Genomic DNA, 22,472 nt, shown 5'->3' on the forward strand with positions numbered 1-22,472 from the left:
TTACATTTATTGGAAAATAGACACCTTTAAATTACTGACTGTTGAGGAAAGCTGACACTGTTGGAAATTGTACCATGTGGGGCAGGGGCTGTGCTAAATCCAAGTGCAGGGGTATAGAGGTCCCAGAGCTGGAAGCCCCCCTCTTCTGGGGGGTGTAGTTTTAATGGATGAAGCCAGTGAATCTCAGAGCAATGGAGGAGCTGTCACCTGCAAATGCAAAGCCTGTGGAGCCTCATGGAGCTGGGACAGGATCCACCCTGTGAACTTCATGGCTTGATGTTGAGCCGGTCAATTAAACCACTTGAGGCACAATTGCTGAATCTTAAAAAGGGGGCAATCATAGCACCTACTGTGGCTCCGGCTTGCATCCTAGTACTCCCCCTAAAGGCCCCAGGTCCCAAGGCACAGTGGCCAACTCTGACCACTCCTCCTTCCCAAGGGGACAGGGCTTGGTCTGGCCACCCTCCATGTGGGGCCACAGGCAGGACATCCTCTACCTTCACAGGTGCGCAGCTTGTGCTGCCAATTCTTCCAGGAACAGGGGAAATCTGCTCCCATTGGCCTGCTGGGCCTGTTTACATCCAGAAATGATTGACAGCTTTTAAAATTCAGCATCTGGAGTTCCTACTGTGGCGCAGTAGGTTAAGGACCTGGCAGTTGTCTCTGGTGGTTCAGGTTTGATCCCTGACCCAGCACAGTGGGTTAAGGATCCTGCATTGCTGCAGCTGTGGCATAGGTCACAAATGCAGCTTGGATTTGATCCCTGGCCAAAAAGAGAAAAAATGAAAAAAAAAAAAAAAAAAAGTCCTCTTAGCCAGGAAATACCCAACCTTAACTGTTATTAACTTATAATTAAAGCATTCCTCCAAAATCACACAAAACCCAACAAAGTCAGCATACAAATCCAGTTCTCCTGGCTACAGAGTCTAAGGGTCTGTCTTCATGAGGATTGATAAACTTTAAAATATATGAATAGGAAGTTCCCCTTGTGGCTCAGTGGTAATGAGCTTGACTAGTATCCATGATGATGCAGATTCAATCCCTGGCCCCACTCAGTGGGTTAAGGATCCGGCGTTGCCATGAGCTGTGGTGTAGGTCGCAGATGCAGCTCGGATCCTGTGTTGTGGCTGTTGCATAGGCAGGCAGCTGAAGCTCTGATTCATCCCCTAGCTTGGGAATTTCCATATGCCACAAGTGTGGCCCTAAAAAAAAACAAACAAACAAAAATTTCTGGGGTCCTGAAATAAAATTTCAGAAAGGTCCCTTTTCACTTATCCATCTACTTGGAAGCTGGTTTATGCTTTTATTTTCCCTCTGAATAGTGGTAGTGGTACATAATTATAACTTTCAAAGAATACATATTGTTATGTGTTATTTTCTTTTTTGTCTTTTTTTCAGAATTATTGGGGGTGTAACTGAAAAATAAAATTGTAAGGTATTTAACGTACGCATTGTGATGATTTGATACATATATAAAAAGAATTCCCGCCATCTAGTTAATGACCACGTCTGTCACCTCCCACATTTATCTTTTGTGTGAGAGCATTTAAGTTCTCCTTTCAGAAAATTTCAGCTCTACAATACAGTGTTGTTAACAGCAGTCACCATGTTATACATTATACTCTCAGACCTTTTTCATCTGAGAGCTGAAAGTTGGTACCCTTTGACCAAACTCTCCCTCTTTCCCCGACCTGCAGCACCTGAAAACCACTTTTCTACACTAGGTAATTGTAATAGTCAAAGAATATAGTATAGAAGTATATAAAATTAAAAGGGACTTAACTGTTTTATCAAACACGCATCCTCATGGATACTAGTTGGATTCTTAACCCACTGAGCCACAACAGAAACTCCAAAATACACATTATTTTTTATTTATTCATTTTTTTCCTTTTTAGGGCCACACTTGTAGCAGATGAAAGTTCCCAGGCTAGGGGTCAAATTGGAGCTGAAGCTGCCGGCCTATACCACAGCCACAGTAATGTGGGATCCAAGCTGCACCTATGACCTACACCATAGCTTGTGGCAATGCCAGATCCTTAATCCACTGAGTGAGGCCAGGAATTAAACCCACATCCTCATGGAGACTATGTTGGGTTCTTAATCCACTGAGCCACAACTCCCTCACCCCTTTTATCTCGAGGACCTCAAATCCCTTTCTTGAAATAAGGAAAGTTCTATCCCTGGAATATATCCTTCCAAGAACTTTTCCAAGCATCTACAAACATATGTATATGTAAACACACACACACACACACACACACACACACACACACACATATATAATATTTAGGGTTTCTTTTTACAATGGGATCATACTGCATATATTGTTCTTTAGCTAAATATTTTTAATTATATCTTTACCATGTACACCTATAACTTATCTCATTTTTTTTCTCTTTTTTTTCCTTTTTATGGCCTCACCCGTGGCATATGGAGGGTCCCAGGCTGGGGTTGGATCAGGGCTGCAGCTGCAGGCCTGCACCATAGCCACAGCAACACCAGATCTGAGCTGCATCTGCAACCTATGCTGCACCTTACATCCCTGCTGTATTCTTAGTCCACTGAGCTAGGCCTGTGATCTAACCTGCACCCTCATAGACACTATGTCCTTAACCCACTGAGCACAGTAGGAACTCCTATATCTCATGCCTGTTAAAGGATAGTATTGGTAAAATATTATCTGTGTTCCCCCACTGTTAAGCATTTTGGCTCCTTCCCGTTTTCACCATCATAATTGATGCTGTGGTAAATATTTTTCCACACACTTTTTTCCTTGCATGCCACTTTTTTTTTTTTTCTACCCCTAGGGTGAGCTTTTTCTCCCCACTAAGGTGAGCTTTTTTGAAAACATTCACCAAAAATTAAAATGTTGTTAAGCATGGTATCTAAGTGGCCACAATCAGACAGTAAAAGAAAGAATCTGTAAACCCTGAGAACTCATAGGATCTGGAAGATGAAGGAGATACCCAACCTTAACTATTATTAGATTATAATTAAATAACTATAATTGAAAGAGAGGGTGTGTCTGGGAATCGCCCAGATACAAGTGCCAGGTTTTGTCAGGTGGCTGCCTTCCTGCTTTAAACCAGAGGCCCTGGGCTCTGGGGGCCCCAGCTGCCCCCTTGCAGGCTCCATGGCCCAGGACATGTCACTTAGTCCACCTGAGTCTCATTTTCCTTATCTCTAAATGAGGTCAATACTCACACCTGCCTCCTGGGGTTGTCAAGAAGACCAAACAAAAGGAGGTGATGTACAAACACCCTTGGCCAAAAAGTTAAAAATCTTAGAGCAGCAAATGACAGAATATACACAGAAGCATCTCAGAAATACCCAAAGCACTATGTGAACATAAGTGAATAGATTGGGGGTTCCCGTCGAGGCACAGCAGAAACAAATCTGCCTAGTACCCATGAGAATAGGGGTTCGATCCCTGGCCTTGCTCAGTGGGTTAAGCCTCCCGAGTTGCTGTGAGCTGTGGTGTAGGTCACAGATGCGAGGCTCAGATCGTGCATTACCGTGGCTGTGGTGTAGGCCAGCAGCTGTAGCTCTGATTCAACCCCTAGCCTGGGAATTTCCATATGCCTCCAGGGTGGCCCTAAAAAGACAAAAAAAAAAAAAAAAAAAAAAAAAAGGACTGGATTGTCACCGTCTTGCCCCATCCTGGAACTTCTGGGAAGTTTGCAGGGCGCTGGCACCAGAAGGAGTTTTCTCTCCAGGCTTAAGATGAAGCCACAGTCTGGACGTGTGAAGATTCAGTCTCCCATTTATGCTTCTTCCAGAAATAGGCAGCTTCTCGTGACTAGGGGCAGGGGTGGGGGGCCTCTTCATTGCTTCTGCACACCTTCACTGCCAGTTGACTTATAAGGAAAGCACATGTTAGAAGAACGCTGCCACCTTGGAAACACAAGCCAGCGAGCAGTCGCAATGCTGTCACACCGCTGCTATTTCCAGCATCCGTCACGTTCAGTAAGGAACCTCCCTGTTCTGATGGTGACACCTGAAATCCTTTACTTGGCCACTGCTGGGTCCAGGCAGAGGCACTGTGTTACTCCAGGGGCACCATTCCTAGTATCTGGAGTGAGTGGCACCCCCCAGAGTTGTGCAGAGCAACACGACTCAGAGCAATGGCTCCCAACGGGGACCACACGAAGCCTTGTCGTGGCCTGTGTGCTCTTGAATAGGGTGTTTCTGGTCTTGTCTACCACCCTGAGGATGTAGCCTGACATCCAGCCCACACAGACACACCTGTCACACTGCCTGTGCAAAGTATTTTCAGGTTTCAAAATTTTATTGATGTATAGTTGATTTACAATGTTGTGTTAATTTCTACTGTATGGCAAAGTGATTCAGTTATATATATATATATATATATATATATATTCTTTTTTTTTTTTTGTCTTTTTTAGGGCCACACCCTTAGCATACGGAGGTTCCAGGCTAGGGGTCCAATCGGAGCTACAGCTGCCAGCCTACACCACAGCCACAGCAACACCAGATCCGAGCTGCGTCTTCGACCTACATTACACAGCAACCCCAGATCCTTACCCCACTGAGCAAGGCCAGGGATCAAATCCACATCCATATGGATACTAGTCAGATTCATTTCTGCTGAGCCATGACAGGAATTCTATACATTCTTTATCATATTCTTTTCCATTATGTTTTTTTGTTTGTTTGTTTGTTTTGTCTTTTTAGGGCTGCACCTGTGGCATATGGAAGTTCCCAAGCTAGGCGTCCAATCGGAGCTGTAGCTGCTGGCCTGCACCACAGCCACAGCAACATGGGATCCAAGCTGTGTCTGCTACCTACATACACCACAGCTCACGGCAATGCTGGATCCTTAACCCACTGAGCGAGTCTAGGGATCGAACCTGCGTCCTCATGGATACTAGTCAGGTTCATTAACCACTGATCCATGAAGGGAACTCCTCCATTATGGTTTATCCCAGGATATTGATTATATTTCCCTGCACTGTACAGTAAGACCTTGTTGTTCATTCATTCTGCATATGTAATAGTTTGCATATGCTAATCCCAAACTCCCAATCCATCCCTCCCGCACTAACCTCCCCCTTCCCCCGGCAACCACAAGCCTGTCCTCTGTGTCTGTAAGTCTGTTGCTGGTTCACTGATAAGTTCATTTGTGTCATGTTTTAGATTCCACATATAAGTGATTTGTCTTTGGCTTATTTTACTTAGTATGATAATCCCTAGGTCCATCCATGTTGCTACAAGTTGAATTATTTCATTCTTTGTATTTTTGGCTGTACCCATGGCATGTGGCCATTCCCAGGCCAGGGACTGAATCCAAGCTGTAGCTGTGCCCTATGCCACATTTATGGCAATGCCAGATTCTCAGTCTGTTGCCAGACTGAGATCGAACCACATCTGAGCTGCTTCATTTGGATTGTTAATCCACTGTGCCACAGTGGGAACTCCTATTTCATTACTTTTCATGGTTGAGTAATATTCCTTTGTATATATGTACATATTCTTTATTCATTCATCTGTTGATGGACATTTAGGTTGTTTCCACATCTTGGCTATTGTGAATAGTGCTGCTATGAACATAGAGATGCATGTATCTTTTCGAATTAAAATTTTGCCTAGATATATGACCCGGAGTGGAATTGCTGGATCATATGTGCCAACGTATTTTTTCTTCTTTTTGGCCACATCCATGGCATATGGATGTTCCCAGGCCACGGATCAAATCTGAGCTGTAGCTGCGACCTATGCCACAGCTGTTGCAACACCAGATCCTTAACCTACTACATCAGGCTAGGGACCAAACCAGCACCACCACAGAGACAAGCCAGATCATTAACCCACTGCACCACAGCAGTAACTCCCTGTGCCAAAGTATTTTAAAGTAATTCCAGTAAGGTAAAAACCTGAATGATGGAACCAGCAATGTGACTGCTATTTTCTATATTTAATAGAATCCTTAGTATTTCCAACTGATGTTCTATCTTCATTTTAATATATGAAAAATGTCCTTCAAATGCAGAAAAAATATCGTCGACCCAGAAGATCCTCGCTGTGCCCGGTTGACACTCACTGGCCAGATGGTCGCAGTGTCTCCAGAAGAAGTAGAATTTGCCAAGCAAGCCGTGTTTTCAAGGTTGGTCTATGCTTTAAGATCAGTTTGCCAAGAGACATGCAATAAAAAGAAGCATGCAATGAAAAGAAGCAGAGGTTGGGGCTGTGTCATTTGATGCCTCTGAGGCGATGACAGTAATGATCTGAGATGCCTGTTGAGGGCATCCTGCCATCTCACACTGCCTGTCATGGTCGCTCAAGGTGGCAGCAGAGGGAAGGCAAGTGGCCTTGCAGTGGGCTGTCCCTGCCTTCCGAGTGTGCCCCACAGTGAGAGGGTGTAGGCAATGGTCCCTGCGAACTTCCAACCTTTTATAGGGCCCACCTTGAGCCCGAGACAAAGGAGGCTTTGTGGTCCAGTCAACACAACAGATGTCCTAAATGTCCTAACAGATGTTCTAAATGTCTGCTATAAACAGAGCTCAGTCCCAGAAGTGACAGCAGTGTCCCCCTGTGTGGGCCTCTCACCCCTTATAGCCATCTGAACCACTTAGGATTCTGCTTTCCACCCTGTCTGCTTCTGAGTCAGATTCTCTGCAGATTAGACTCAATCTAAATGTGAAAAGCACATCCCAGGAAAGGAGCATGCTAATTAGCGGCTGAAGTTTAAGAACCACTGCTACTGGGGTCACAAGGAGTGGGGGCGGGGTAGGAGATCAGATCGCAAAAGGTGAGAAGGGTGGTCCTGCAGGGGTGCTGGAGTCTGTCTCCTGGGGGGAGGGTCCATGCAGGGGGGAGCCCCAGGGTGGAAGGTCAGAGGTGGGGCCAGCAGAGGCAGGTGTCCCCTTGGGGTGCAGCCATGAAAACTGGCAGATGAACACTTGTCTAAATTAATGGAAGAGTAACACCAAAGCAGGTGGTATATTGGCCCAGCCGCCTAAATCCCAGGGAGGTGGGGAATTGTACCAGTTGGGAATCATCAAATAAATAAAGCTGTACATGGGGAGAGCCTGGTTTCTCCTCTCTATGGAAGTGAGTTCCCCATGTGCAAGAAGACAGGAGATGCATCTGCAGCTGGATGGAGGTTGGACTCATCCACATGGATGCATGGTTTTCAGTACACAGAGAGAGGCAAACATGGATATGTGTGTCTGTGTGTGTGCATGATTCATTTTCCATGTCAGCTGTCACTCTTCAGTTCCAGTCTCTCCTCTTCCCTGTCATGATGGCCAGTGAGATGAGGCCAGAATCTAAAGAGACATTTGGGTTCATGGCATTCATTTCCTATTTCCCCCATTACTGCAGGTAACAATGCTGCCAAAATTCCCACCACTAAATATCCTGGGTCCCGGTACCACACTTGTCCAACCACCTTATCTTCATCTGCCTTTAAACCCTCATCCTCAGTCTCCTCAAGGTCTTTCCAGCTTCCACTCACCACCTGGACCCCAGGCCAGCACCTCATGGACTAGGTTTTGCTCTGCTTACTCTCCCCTTGTAGGGGCCAAAATTTGTTCCAGTTATAAATACAAAACTAGTTTGCTTAAAATGATAACAATCACGTTATCACCTCAGCTGCATGAGTATTTGGAGTGTTGCCGTCTCAGATCGGCAACGTACTTTCAAATGGTTTAGGAAAAAAAAAAAAAGTTTCTTATACTCGACTTTCAACTTCTCTGTAAATTTATGATGATTCTTCCCCACTTTTTTTAAAAAGATCGTCAACCGATCATTGCATTTTCATTATTGCAAAATGTTTTGCCCAGTTTGCACTCCCCCGGTCTTTGAAGTTTGTTTATAACATTTGTAGATATAAAATAGTTTAGATATTTTTATGAAGTTTAAAAAAAGTGAGCCACAGACCCCGCCCTCAAGGATAATGCATGTGTTTAGGGGCTACACCTGGGGGAGAAGGCGAGTTGAAAATGGAAGAATGTGAGTGACCTTCCTGTCCTCTCTGGCTGGTTCTCAACTTGGCCCAATAGTTGCATGCCTCTGCAGGAATGGAAATCTTCCCATGAACAGATGTGTTTCTCAGGCTTACAGTTCTTTCAGTGTTTCATACACAGATTGGGGGAGAGCTGGGCTGGAAAGCCTTAAACCTTTTCTTTCTGCTTCCTGAGTTCCCCTGAGCCTTCCCCCATGCAGGTGCTTTATGGGCCTAGTTGTTTACCCCCCATCCCAGGCACCCTATGCTCTGAACACCATCACTCTCATCCCACGCAATCAGCAAGGAGATCAGGCTTGAGAGGGCAAAGGGCCCGGGAGGCATCACAGCTCAGCAGCAGCCCCACTGGGGTTCAAACCAACCTTGCCTGCCTCCAGACTTGGGCTATTTGCCATTCTGTGGGAACCACAGTTTCCTGCCCACCTAAAGTTGTTCCAGACCCTGACCCTGGCTCCCTGGCTTCTGCTTCTGGCTGGTTTGAGCAGGTCTTAGCCCAAACAAGGTCTGTAGTCCAGAGGCCATACCCTCTGACAAGATGATGATGCTTTATTGTGACTTATTTTTTTCTTTTTTTTTAATTTTTATTAAAGTATAGTTGCTATGAATTCTTTTTTTTTTTTTTTTTTTTTTGTCTTTTTGCCTTTTCTAGGGCCACTCCCGTGGCATATGGAGGTTCCCAGGCTAGGGGTCTAATCAGAGCTGTAGCTGCCAGCCTACGCCAGAGTCACAGCAACGCCAGATCTGAGACGCGTCTGCTACCTACACCACAGCTCACGCCAATGCCGGATCCTTAACCCGCTGAGCAAGGGCAGGGATCGAACCCGCAACCTCATGGTTCCTAGTTAGATTCATTAACCACTGCGCCACAATGGGAACTCCTATGACTTCTCTTTTTAATTAAGGTATAGTTGATTTACAGTGTTGTGCTAATTTCTGCCACCTAGTCACACAATTTTTTTTTCTCATACTATCTTCCATCATGGTCTATCCCAAGAGATCAGATATAGTGCACTATGCTCTATCACAGGACCTCATTGCTTATCCATGACGTCTTTATTTCTGCAGACACCCAGTTATGAGGAAGTGGCCTCGTCAATATGAATGGTTCTTTATGAAGCTGAAGATAGAACACATCTGGCTTCAGAAATGGTATGGGGGAGTAGCGGACATTTCCCAGGAGGAATATTTCAAAGCCACTCCAAGAAAGGCCTGATGGGGTAAGAAGAAAGTCCTTGATGTTTGCATAAAATGGGAGCCTTTTAAGTGATGCTACCAGGCAGCAAGTGACTACTGTCTCCTTGCCAGAGGGCTCATAGCAGTCCTTACAGCAGAACAGCAGTGGGTCACCTGGGACCCCTATGCTTGCTGGAGATCGAAGGGGTCATTTGCCAATGCCCAGTTCACACAGGTACTTCACGTAGACTCTGTGTACATGTGTTCAATCCAGACTCACCTATTTGGGATCATTTTTGGGTGTCAAAATGTTGAGACAGTTGCTGTTCCATTCTTTAAGACCAAAATAATAATAATAATAATGCTTGTATGTATCCTGTGATTGCTTTGTATTGTGAGAGTATTTTTGTGCTTGTTGTGCCTAAAGCAGCATCTTGGTTCTAAGTTCACTGCAACCACAGAGGAACTAAACACTCATCACACAGCCATAAGCTTGTGTTCAGGGCGAGGGTACAGGACTACTTGTCTACGGGTTACTCTAGTAGCCACTGGGTCACACGTGCATTACTGAGTCCCATTTGCTAGAATGTATTGGTCACTTAGGAAGCCTCTGCCCACTGTACCATGACGAACCTTATGAGAACTCACCAGATTTGGGGCACAGCCCTACGCTGGGTAAGCAGGTCATGACAGGACATTAAAAGAAGGGTGGCTTTGGCATCCAGCTGCCAGATCCCCTCTGCTAGCACTTCTGACAGAGAGACCCCTTCTCTTAGGTAAGGGGAGTGATACTCATCCTGCAGGGTAGAGAGAGGAGAGGGGAAACAGGAGAACCTGGAAAGGAAGGAAAGGCAGCATATAATAGGAAAGGAAGGAAGGGAGTCAGTAATTGAAGGCATACTTCCTGCCCAGCTGTGGTCCAGGCTCCTGACATGATCATTTCACTTAAGCCTTAGACCAATGAGATGCATATCATTCATGGCCACTTACAGACAAGAAAAGTGAGGCTCAGAGAGGCTAAGTCAGCATCCCACGGTGTGACCCCAGCACTTCCTATACCTGGACAGAGTGGTATCTAGATAATTCCCAACTTTAAGAACAAGACAGAAGAGTTAGTGAAATACATGAGTAGTCATTGAATCAGCAAAATCAGTAAAGTGATGTTTGTAGATGACTGGCCACTGCTTTCCATCCAAAAAAAAAAAAAAAAGTCTCTGAAATTTGACTCTTACTACAGATTTAAAATTTTCTACAAATTATTTGCAAGAAATTACATTGTACCTGTGCACATGTCCGAGATCTATATTGAAATCTAGAAGAGATTTGGTTATACCCAGTTTTCTGCCTTTTCTAAATGGCTCTGAATCCTCTTAAGGGGGGGGGGGTAGGTATGTTGTATAAGCATCAAAAAACACAGCACTATACATAGGAAATATACCTTTTTAAAATAAATAATACTGTTATTAATGGTTACGCTTTTGTTTAAAAAATTAAGACATGAAAAGAGTTTGAGTTGTCAAAATATTTTTAAGTGCCCATTCTTCAAAGCATAATAAGAGGTGGACAGAATTCTTTATCAAAAGTCAGAGTTCAAAATCATTCCTAACACTAATATTCTCTAATGTTTAAGAATAAGGTGAATTTGAGGGTATTTCGTATTTTCAGAGTTTAAAATAATTGCTACCCATCCCCCATTCAGAGGTAAGAGGGGAAAACTGGCAGAAGAAACCACGTACCCCATAAGTCAACCTCACATCTTAATTCTTTGAGCATCTTTGTCTCCAAGTTCCTGTCTGAAGGATAATGCTCCTAATGCTGGCTTTGCTTTTGCAATCAGGTCTCACTCAGCTTATTAAAACTCACTTGGCTGCTTCAAGGAGCTTTGGAGTGTGGTTGCCATTTATAACCACTGATGAATGTTATCAGTTATTTCCCCAATTACAGGGAATGAAATCTTGAATAGGTGGGATGACAAGAAAAGTGTTTAAAAGACACCTGTTCAAGAGTGATGGGCCCATTCAGGCCAGTAGATTTCAGCGAATCTCTAGAAATTTAGAGATTTTTACATTGCTTAAAATTTAAAAGCTGTCCTGGAAGTTCTGATAATAGCAAGAAGTCAATAAAAAGAAATAAAAGACATATGATTGGAAAGAAAGTAATAAAAGCATGCCTATCAATAAGGCCTCAGGATATAAGATCAGTACACAAAATTTAATCTCATTTCTATATATTAACAAGGAACAAAGTGGAAACCAAAATTAAAAACACAATATCATCTTCAATGACTTCAAAGGAAAAAATACTTTGCTATAAACTTAACAAAATATGTGCAGGATCTATATGCTGAAAATTAAAAGATGCTAAAGAAAGAAACAAAGACCTAAAAAATGAAGAGACATACTGTGTTCATGGATTAGAGGACACAAATAGTAAAAATGTCGATTTTTCCCCAGATTTATCTATAGGTTTAATGAAGTTTCTATCAAAATCAGATGATGTTTTTGCAGACATATTCAAGCTTATTCTAAAAGTTCTAAGGCATAGGCCTTGGAATAGCTAAAATATTCTTATGAAAGAAGAATAAGTAAGAGATATCACTCTACCCAGTATAAAGATTTATTATATAGCTACAGTAGCCAAGACAGTGTGGTATTTGTAGAGGCAAAGACACATAGATCAATGGAACATCACAGAGAATCTAGAAATAGACCCATACAAATATGCAGAGTTGATTTTTTTTATAACTGTACAAAAGTCATTCAGTGGAAGGAGGGTAGCCTTTTCAATAAGTGTGCTGGAACAATCAGATATTCACAGGCAAATAAAAGACCTTCAACCTAAGTCTCACACCTTATATTAAAGTTAACTCAAAAGAGATCATAACCCTAAACAAACTGTGAAACCATAGAACTTTTTTAAATAGAAATTCTTTGGGATCTAGGGCTAAGCAAAGAGTTCTTAGACTTGACACTAAAAGCATAAAGTCCATAAAAAGAAAAGTTTGAGAAATTGGACTTCATCAAAATGTTAAACTTTTGTTCTGCAAAAGACCATGTGAAGAAAATGAAAAGACAGGCTACATCCTAGGAGGAAATACCTACCAACAGTATATCCAACAAAGGACTACTATCTAGAATATATGGAGAACTCTTAAAATGCAACCTTTAAAAAGAAATTCAATATGACCATGAAGAACATGGACAAACGTTGCTCTGAAGAGTGTATGCAAATGACAGATAATCAACAGATACTCAACATCATCAGTCATGGAGGAGCTGCAAATTAAAAGCCCAGTAGAAACCATGAGGCACCTACCCAAATTGTTAAAATACAGTAACAACACCAAATGTTGGCAAGGAGGCAGAGCATGGGATTAGTCTATTGCTGGTGGGAAAGTATAATCGAACAGCCATCTGGAGAACCACCTGGCAGTTCCTCATAACATGAAACAACTGCCATACCACTCGGCAAAAATACCATTGGCGTTTATCCCAGAGAGATGAAAACTTACATTCACACTAAAATTTGGACGTGAATGTTCACAGTAACTTTATTCATAATACTCAAAATCTGTAAACGATCAGCTGTCCTTTAACGGGTAGCCAAGGAAACACATTTTGATACATCCATGCTGTGGAATACTACTCAGCAATGAAAATAATTTCTGACACAAGCAGCAACTTGGAAGAATCTTCAGAGAATTATGCTGCAGTTTAAACAAAAAAAAGCCCTTCCTCAAAGGTTACATACTGTATAGTTTCTTTTATGTGACATTTTGAGATGCAACATTCTAGAAATAGAGAACAGCTTAGAGGTCACCAGGGAGAGGAGGAAGGGGAAGGAGAGAGGCGGGTGTACCTATAAAAGGGATCCTTATCGTGAAGTGTTCCCTATCTTGGCTGCATCAGTGTAAAAATCCTGCTTGAAGAGTTTTACAAGATGTTACCATTAGGGGGAAATGTGTAAAGGGCACGCAGAATCTCTGTATTTTATTTCCTACAATTGCATGTGAATCTACAATGATCAGCAATTCTCCCAGAATCTACAATTATCTCAGAGTAAAAGGTTTCATAGAACCAGAATGTTAAGGTTGGCTTAAATAAGGCATTTATGCCCTCTGGTTGGTCCCTAATGAAATAGAGAACTGAGCCATGTGCTAAAACCTAGCAGAACAGACATTTATTTTCCTGAACTATTAATACACGCATTTGTGGGAGTTCCCTTGTGGCACAGCAGGTTGGGGATCTGGCATTGTCACTGCTGTGGCTCAAGTTGTGGCTGGGGCATGGGCATGATCCCTGGCCCATGAACCTCTGCATATCATGGGTATGGCCAAAAATACACACACACACACACACACACACACACACACACACGTGGGAGAGAGAGATTTCTTTAAAAGCTTTCAAAATGCATTCAATTTAATAATGAATACAAATTAATAAGAATTCAACAAACGTACCATACAGATTTCGTGTGGGGTATTCAGAAGGGGAAGATATCTTCCAGTTTCTGGCATAAACACCATACGTAAGCTACAGGTGTATAGACGTACCCATGTCTGTACACAGCCATTCCCTACTGAGGTTTATGGCAAAGAACTGTTATCTCCAAGTCCTCTTCTAAATAGCCTGGGAAAGAATTCTTCTTTTGTTTCTAGGAATAAGCTCTCTCCTGCTACCCCCCCCCATGTTTTTCATTACCACGATTGTACTTTCCATGATGTTGACATAGAGAGTGTAATTCTGATGTCACATGTTTCCCTCTGTTGTGTATATATTGACTCATTATTAAAGAATTGTTTGGGGTTGAGATGTATTTCTATAATTTTTCCAGAAACTTGTATCTCATTTTTAATCATTTAACCATCAAATACTGTTCTGAAAATAAAACCTCTCTAGAATAATTGATCGATGCTTATTTGATGGCTCATAACAAGTCAATTGTTAGAAAATTTGAATTGTCGTGAGGTCATGGTTTGTTCTGTGTGCTGCATGTGGGGTGTAAAATCTATTTTCAAAACTAGATAGTCTATTTAACCAAAGACTATTTCATTCCAGATATGATCTCTATGCTTGATTAAATAAATTTATAATATTTATACACAGTCCTCTCATGTACTGTTAGAAGTTGGCATTATTAGATTTCTAAGAAAATAGATGCTATTACAATAAATTGGCAGTTAAATTTCCAAAAGAAAGCAAAGAAGCAGCTGAGTGACTTTCATTGACATGATCTTTTTTTCTCTTTAGGGCCATACCCACGGCCCATGGAAGTTCCTGGGCTAGGAGTCGAATCAGAGCTGCAGCTGCTGGCCTACCCCACAGCTCACGGCAACACCAGATCGTTAACCCACTGAGTGCAGCCACGGATTGAACCTGCCTCCTTATGCATACTAGTTGGGTTCTCAACCTGCTGAGCCACAACGGGAACCCCAACACGGTTTTTTTTTTAAGGGCCCGAGTACAATGCACTTCATTTGCAGCCTGGAAAATGCTGCTGTGTCCACACTTCGGTGTTTCCACTCTTGGAAGCATTTGCCATTCTTAGCATGGTTGTTATTCCTAGAGTTCAGAGCTACCAAAAAACTCCTTTTTGCTGATGAGAAAACATGCCTCGGGGTCCACCTAAGACTGTGGCAAAAGATGGCATGAGAGTGACCAACCCTAAAGTTTCGACAGACCATCCACCAACATTCCGGCTTCTCAGAGATCATCTTGTCTTAGAGACAAGACAGAGAGTGACCCACTGGCTCAGATGAAGGACTGAGGCATCTTTGGATACAGGACTCTCGGTGGTGGCATCAGGAATTCCAGGGCAGGTGTTCCCGTCGTGGGGCAGTGGAAACAAATCCGACTAGGAACCATGAGGTTTCGGGTTCGATCCCTGGCCTCTCTCAGTGGGTTGAGGATCCGGCATTGCCTTGAGCTGTGGTGTAGGTCACAGACACAGCTCAGATCCTGCGTTACTGTGGCTGTGGTGCAGGCCGGCAGCTGTAGCTCCAATTCACCCCCTAGCCTGGGAACCTCCATATGCCACAGTCCCGACCCTAAAAAAACAAAGAAAAAAAATTCCAGGGCAAACCAGGGTGGACTGGCCACCCTACCTCCACTCCTTCCCACGCCCAGGTCTGAACGGCTCATCTCCAGAGCCAGAAGCTGCACTTTGGACATTCAGGCACCCTCACACACACACACCCCACGCCCTCTCTCCTGCTCCAGAGCCCTAAGCAGCTCCTCTGCCATCATCTGTCTCACTTGACCGACACCATGCTGAGATCACAGCAGAGAACATGGCCCATCCCTCAGGAGGCTTATGTTTCCCAAATAATAACTAACCTGGTTTTGAAGCCAGGTTGTCCACTGACGTCTGGGAGATTCTGCTCCATCAAGTCAGCCACTATCCTCAGCACCCCCACTGTTTGCTGTTGGAACCACATGGCAATCCCTGCCCCTGATAAAGTCACCCACCATTTCTGCAGCTGTTTTAAAAACAAAAGAGTAGCTGATATATTGCATTGTGGCAACTAATCCAGGGAGGGAGGGAAGGAAGGATCTGAGGGAGGGGTGGCAGGAGAGGGTAATGCCAGAGAAGCTGGGCATCAGGGGACCCAGTAATGATTGCCTGCAGGGGGCGTTCTTGAGACCTCCAGCTGGAAAGCCGGATCACTGGAAACAAAGTGTGCAGACCAGTGCTCTCCAGAGCACAGCATTGGTGATGGCAAAGACCAGGCTGTGGAGGTGGGCAAGGAGGGTGGGTCACCAGAAGGCAGTGTGTGGGGTGCGTCAGATGCCATGGAGAGTGAGGAGGGGGCAGGAGGACGAGGGGAGGTGGGGGGGCAGCGGGAGGGTCTTGGGGAGTGTCCTGCCATCGTGGCCATCAGCTCTCGCTGAGGTCAACCGAAAGTCATGAGTTTTAAAGGAGCAGAGCTGTTTGGTTTGGCCTTGTTTTACTGGAGGAGTAATGGTGTGTAAAACTCTTAACACAGCCTTTCAAACAGACTGGCGAAGCACAAATCCATTGTTTCTCAGCTTTGTTAATTTGGGAAATTAGTGCCTCATCTGCATCTGTTTCCTCCTGTGTAAAATGGGGGTAATTATAATACAGAGACTAACACACCTCCAGGGCTAAAGAAATGGTAGCAATACGTCTCACTAGTTTCACGTGTATGTTGGTCATGTGCCCATGGGTCGCCTCAGCAAGGCTGTGAGCTACTTGAGGGAGTTGATTTCACACTCGGCAGGTTTGTGGCTCATGGTAGGTGTTCTTTTGATCCTCCTTGGTCTGTGACTCTCCTCTCTAGCCTGTTTGCCCCTCACTGAGGTCTTCCATACTCCTGCCCACTTCCAGATGAGCCACTGACCCTCCCAGAACTTCTGACCAAACTGCCAATCCTGGCAATTCGTCACAGCAACCGCAGCAAAGGACCTTGGCGCCACCTGGTGGCTATGCCTGGGACCTTCACCTTATTCGGACCAGAATAGAGGCGAGAAAGAACCCAGGGTCCAGCCTGGATAGGATGCCAGGCCAGGATGAAAATGCAGCCCGGAGCCACCAGTCGTGGTCAGCGACGTATCCTTGGTCCTCGCACACACACACACTGCGCTCTCTCCTTTGAAAATACAATGTTTTACCGGACATAATGGCAAGACAAACACAAAAATACTTTATATTTTAATAGTGATATTTTAATTATTTTAAAGTATTTATATTTTAGTTATTTATAATTTAATTACAGCAGTTACTGTAATTGAACTCGTCCTATGAGCTAGGTATTTTACATACTTTTTTTGAAAAAAAATCTCATTTAGTTTTTAACGTCCGCTCTGCAAGGAAGAAAAGGCTTCAGTTTTCCACGTGGGACCACAGCAGTCCAGCAGCTCTCAGACCAGCATTCCTGGGATACAGGACCAGGTAGGAAGCCCAGTGGGTGCTAAACCCAGGACCGTCTAAACTCAGCCTCCTCTCCCTCTTCTCAATGCTTGACGGGGTTGGAGGAGAGCTGGGTCAGATCTGTGTAGTTTTCCTTCTCTGTCCTCTGTCCTTGACCCCTGGTGAATGGCCATCCCTGGCGTGGCCTCGGGCTCAGACAGGACCAGCTTCCAGCTGACGCAAGGACTGTAAATCAGTGGAGAATTAACTAAGTGCCCTGTGTTAGCTCTTCACAAACTGTACCTTATTTAGCCCTGGCACCAACCCTGGGAGGTAGGAGAATTCTAATTGCCAAGTGTGATAACCTGACCAGAGTCTCCCAGCTATAAAAAATTAATGAAACTGCAATTAAACTGCAATTAAATGGAATCAGGAGACCAGAAGGGGGCGCTCTCACGCTGTGGGAAGAAAACACCCAAGAGGAAGAAGAAAGGTTCTTCTTTTGTGGCGAAACAACTCAGCCAATGGAATGACTGGGGCTACATGTTTATTATATGCATTTCGACTTCCTCTTCCCAGCTATAAAAGAGTTCTCCTTCGTTGCCAAGCAGGGACTTGCACTTGACTTGCAAGGGTTGCAGACCCCAAAAGGCAATTGTCTCCTGATCCCTAGTAAGTCCTCCCTCCATATCTTTTGCTGGAGAAAATAACGAGGAGCCGCTTTTAGGTTGGCAGTGGCACCCAGACTTCCAGAGGCATGCTCTGGACCACCACCAAACAGGCTTCTTTACGTCTTTCTCAGCATCGAATTTTTGTTTGGATTCAGTAATGTTTCCAAAAAATATATATATAACTCAAATGTGGACTCCAGCCAGGCAGTGGGAGCTTTTGCCACAGTCCCCACCCCCAGACCCACCTTCCTGACCCCCCACTGCCTCTTGGGTCTTTGATACTCACAGCCCTTCCAACACCTCCAGCTGCTAAGTTCCTTCATTTAGCTCCTCCTTTCTTGAAGTATCTGGCTGTTTGATGCCGACTAGCATGACTTTCAACATAACAGAAATGCTTGTGGCAGTGATCGCTTAATTTCTCGTGGAGGAAAAAAGCATTTGTTCTATCCTGACTATGTCTCGCATTTCCCAGGTCATCATATAATATTTTAATAAAACCATGCTCTGGACCTATTGTCCAATCAGGGCCCTCTGCTCACTGCTTACAAAATCAGATTCACAAATGTTAATAGAAAGGCAAGTTGTCTTCACTCAGAATGCAGGCAATCTGGGGAGATGGTAGGCTCAGCGTCCCCAAAAAGCCACCTCTGAGGATTCTGCTTGGCCATGACAGTGAAAGAGGAGGGAAGGGGAAAGGGCACAATTTTTAAAAGGATGACAGAACTATTGTCCCATAAAACTGGTTGGACCCCACTAGGTCCAAGATGGTGGAAGATTCTGCTCCCAGTGGATCCTGAGCCTCATTATTCACTCATTGTAACACATTAGCAGCTGAGGGACATGCCCACAGGTGCCACGACAGTTCTGAGGCCACCCATAAAAGGGTAAAAAGTGAGTGGTAGCCCAATTCCTGGAAACCCCACCCCTCCCTAGAAATAGTTAGAATAATCCTTCCACTCATAGCCCATGAAACTACCCAGCCCATAAAAACACACCACCACATATTTCCAGACCTTCACTTTGTCTCTCTCTCAATAAATCTACTTCTTACCTATCACTTTGCCTCTTGCTGGGTTCCTTCTGCCCTGAGACAAAGAACTTAAACTTCGCTAAGTCCTGGGACCAGGCGTGTGATTTGAATGAAAAGACCAGGGGTTTGAGCCCCCATGTGAGTCTTGGCTGGGCTTGAGTCCCAGCCAGTGTGGTCAAGTCCCAATCTGAGTTGTGCGGTTTCAAAAGCTTTAAAGGGAAAAGGGGAAGTGATCTCAGTTAATTGTGGAGCTAGGGATAAGTGTCATCACCAGTCCCCACCACGGGCAGACTTGTCTGCTTCTTGTCGTCTTCCTCTAGACATTCCCTTGTTCACATAGTTAGGTCAGAAGATTGTTAAAGGAGAAGCTGGGGGTGAGATCTGGACTTACTGTTAATTACTCATCTTTCATTTCTGCTTCTTTGATATACAGAAAGAACCAACAAGTTAGGCAAGGTGTTATGTGACTAAAAGACTTGAAAGATGTGCCTGGGCTGGAGATCTGTAGAGCATGGGAGCGCCTGGTTAAAAGTTTGCTAAACATGGTGACTTTGCTAAAGTGACAAGGAAAGGGCTTCCTGCTGAGGGCAGTTTCCTGCAAGGAACTGCTACACTATCTTACACGAATGCTACCTTTTTAGAGATAGTTTGGTAAGGATTGTGTTGCTGACCTAAAAGTGTCTGGAGACAATAAAACAGGGATTTTTATTTACTTGTTTGTTTTTTTTAACACAGCGATTATTTTTATTGTACTCATCTATGGTGTATGAGGTTCCACATCATAGCCAGCGATTTTTTTAAAAAACAAAGACTCAAATAATTCTCTCTCCAGATACTTTATCAAGAAAGGAAAACTCTGCCCTGCCGTGTAGGTGGCGGGCACACTAGACAGACAAAGCCAGCTGCAAAGTTAACTGGAAACAGTATCTCTCCCAGGGTCATGCTACAGCTGTAAAATGTCATTTAAAAAACCTCCCCTTTTGAGTGTCCTCTGATTTCTTAGTGAGAAACCATGTTCTAAAATCAGCAGCTGTCAGAAATTTTGGTGTTTGAAATCTAACCTGTAACATTATCCCCAAACTGGCAGGTGTTGCCTCTTGGTGGGTGTCACACCAATAGACACAACCAAGCCAAAAATGGGGAGAAGGAAGGGTTCTTGCAGCAGATAAGAACACGTGGGATCTCCCCCAAAGCGGTATCTCCCAGAACAGCAAAATTGGGGAAGTTTTAAGCTAAGGGAACGTTCATATTCATGAAAGGGCTTGAGCAGAGGAGAATTCAGCATACAACTGGGGCAAAGGTCCACAGAGTCCAAGATTTCGTTGACTGAAGTCATGAGGGTCAGAAAATGTCCCTCACAAAACTTTCATTGAAAAAGATACATGCACCCCTATGTTCATAGCACCACTATTCATCACAGCCAATACATGGAAACAACTGAAATGTCTATTGACAGGTGAATGGATTAAGAAGATGTGGTACATATATGCAATGGAATACTACTCAGCCATAAAAAAGAACAAAATAATGCCACTTGCGGCAACATGGATGCAACTAGAGATTCTCATACTAAGTGAAATACGTCAAAAAGAGAAAGACAGATACCATATGATATCACTTATATGATACATATGGCACACATGAAGCTATCTACAGAACAGAAACAGACTCACAGACATGAAGAACAGACTTGTGGTGGCCAAGGGAGATGGGGAGGGAGTGGGATGGACTGAGAGTTTGGGGTTAGGAGATGCAAACTATTACATTTAGAATGGATAGGCAATGACGCCATACTGTACAGCACAGGGGACTCTATCCAATCACTTGTGGCAGAACATAACAAGATAATGTGAGAAAAGGAATGTGTGTGTGTATATATATATCTGGGTCACTTTGCTGTGCAGCAGAAATTGACAGGACATTGTAAATCAACTATAATAAACATTTTTTTAAAAAAAGAAATATATACATTTTTTAAAGAAAAGGAAAAGTCCCTTGGGTTCCAGTTGGTCCAGTGGTTGGGCACTCCAGGGGAGGTTCAATTCTGCCAACAGCTCAAGAAGGAATTTCAGGCTAATCTTTAACATTGAAACAGAACTGGGAGTCTTTAGAACTGATTTATTTATCTTTGCTCTTGTTATTTCTCTTGCCTGATAACAGTCATTAGTTCCTTTATTCCCTTAATATTTTTATTACCGAGAACTGTTCAAGGGCAAGCATGTGGCCAAGCTTAGCTTACAAAATGGTTTAGGCTTAAAATAGCTCCTCTTGGAGTTCCCTGGTAGCCTGTTGGTTAAAGACCTGGCATTGTCACTGCCATGGCTTGGGTTCGAACCCTGGCATGGAAATATTTGTATGCCCCCTCCCCCAAAAAAACTAAATTTAATTTAAAAGTAAAATGTCTTCTCTTAGATCAAAAAGCTATGGAGTTCCATGATGGCTCAGCAGGTTACAAACCCCAGTAGTATCCATGAGGATGCGGGTTCAATCCCTGGCCTCATTCAGCGGGTTAAGGATCTGGCATTGCCATGAGCTGTGGTGTAGGTCACAGATGTGGCTTGGACCTGGCATTGCTGTGGCTGTGGTGTAGGCTGGCAGCTGCAGCTCCAATTCGACCACTAGCCTAGGACATCTTCCTGGAAGATTTTTTTTTTTTTTAGGGCCGCACCCATGGCATATGGAGGTTGCTAGGCTAGAGATTGAATCGGAGCTATAGCTTCTGGCCTATACCACAGCCACGGCAACACCAGGTCCAAGCCACATCTGCCACCTACACAACTCACGGCAACATCAGGTCCTTAACCCACTGAGCAACGCCAGGGATTGAACCTACACCCTCATGGATGCTAGTCAGATTTGCCTCCACCGAGCCACGATGGGAAGTCTTGCCTAGAAGACCTATGTCTTCCACATAGAGAAACAGCCTGGGTTTCCAACCCAGATGCGGGTTCCAAAGGGTTTTCTAGAAGAGACAGTGATAGCAATGCCTTAACTCGTTATTTCCAAGAAACAGGGCCCTGAGTCCACTTTGCAGCTTAGACCCAAAGCTGACTCCTCTTTGCCCAGAGCCTATCCAAACATTGCTTCATTTGAATTTTGCCTAAACTCCCTGCCACTAAATCACATCATAACCTTATCTCTTTCTTTCTTCGGTGAAATGCCTGGGCTCTACTGGACGACAGTCTCCCTTTCCGGGAGCCAGCACCTGACCTTGTTGGACTTGGGGTTTGTCCTCATTGCCTTGGCTGAGTGAGCTGGGATGGCCCCTGCAGACCCAAACATTTCCCTGCACCGTCAGGGCTCCCCACCCTCCTTTCCAGCCACCGGGCAGGCTGAATTGTTATTCAGAGTTGTTTCATGAGCATACAAACAGATCAAAAGGATACGGTGGATCAGAAAGGGTTATTCCTCTGAATTCAGAGACAGACAGACCAGATTATCTTTATTCCCCAGCAGATAGTGCAGCTCACTTTCCCCCATCACCAGATTTAGTGGCTCTCTCCCTAGGAGAGGGTGATAAGGAAATGCTTCATATTGTTGCCAGGCTATGTGTCAAGGCACTGTCCTCTAAGCCATGAGACATTCCATCACCAACAATTTGTCATCTATTGATTTTATCAGAACAACTCAGTAAGTGGGGCAACGTCCTGCCAGGGTGACCAACAATTTCTGTATAGTCTGCTTAGCTAATTGAGATTTTTTTTTTTTCTTTTTAGGGCTGCACCTGTGGCATATG

General features: G+C 44.1%; 1 protein-coding gene across 2 annotated transcripts in view; it reads left to right on the forward strand.

The window, feature by feature from the left end:
* The window catches only part of CREG2 (cellular repressor of E1A stimulated genes 2), a 65,752-nt gene extending 45,054 nt beyond the window's left edge, over positions 1-20,698 (forward strand). The window contains exons 3-5 of one of the 2 annotated variants that reach the window (XM_085018655.1): positions 6,014-6,127; positions 9,056-9,207; positions 16,975-20,698. In XM_085018655.1, the coding sequence (XP_084874781.1) occupies positions 6,014-6,127; positions 9,056-9,203 (262 nt within the window). In that variant the 3' untranslated portion in view covers positions 9,204-9,207; positions 16,975-20,698. Of the gene's footprint in view, positions 1-6,013; positions 6,128-9,055; positions 14,070-16,974 lie in introns of those variants that run through there. The other variant, XM_003124874.5, reaches the window with a different exon arrangement.
* Positions 20,699-22,472: the final 1,774 nt, after the last annotated feature.

Source organism: Sus scrofa, chromosome 3 (genome assembly GCF_054392235.1).
Source record: "Sus scrofa isolate SSC_HxYL_T2T_F1_AM1 chromosome 3, Sscrofa_HxYL_maternal_Yorkshire_Landrace_v2.0, whole genome shotgun sequence".
In the NCBI taxonomy this organism is placed as follows: Eukaryota; Metazoa; Chordata; class Mammalia; order Artiodactyla; family Suidae; genus Sus; species Sus scrofa.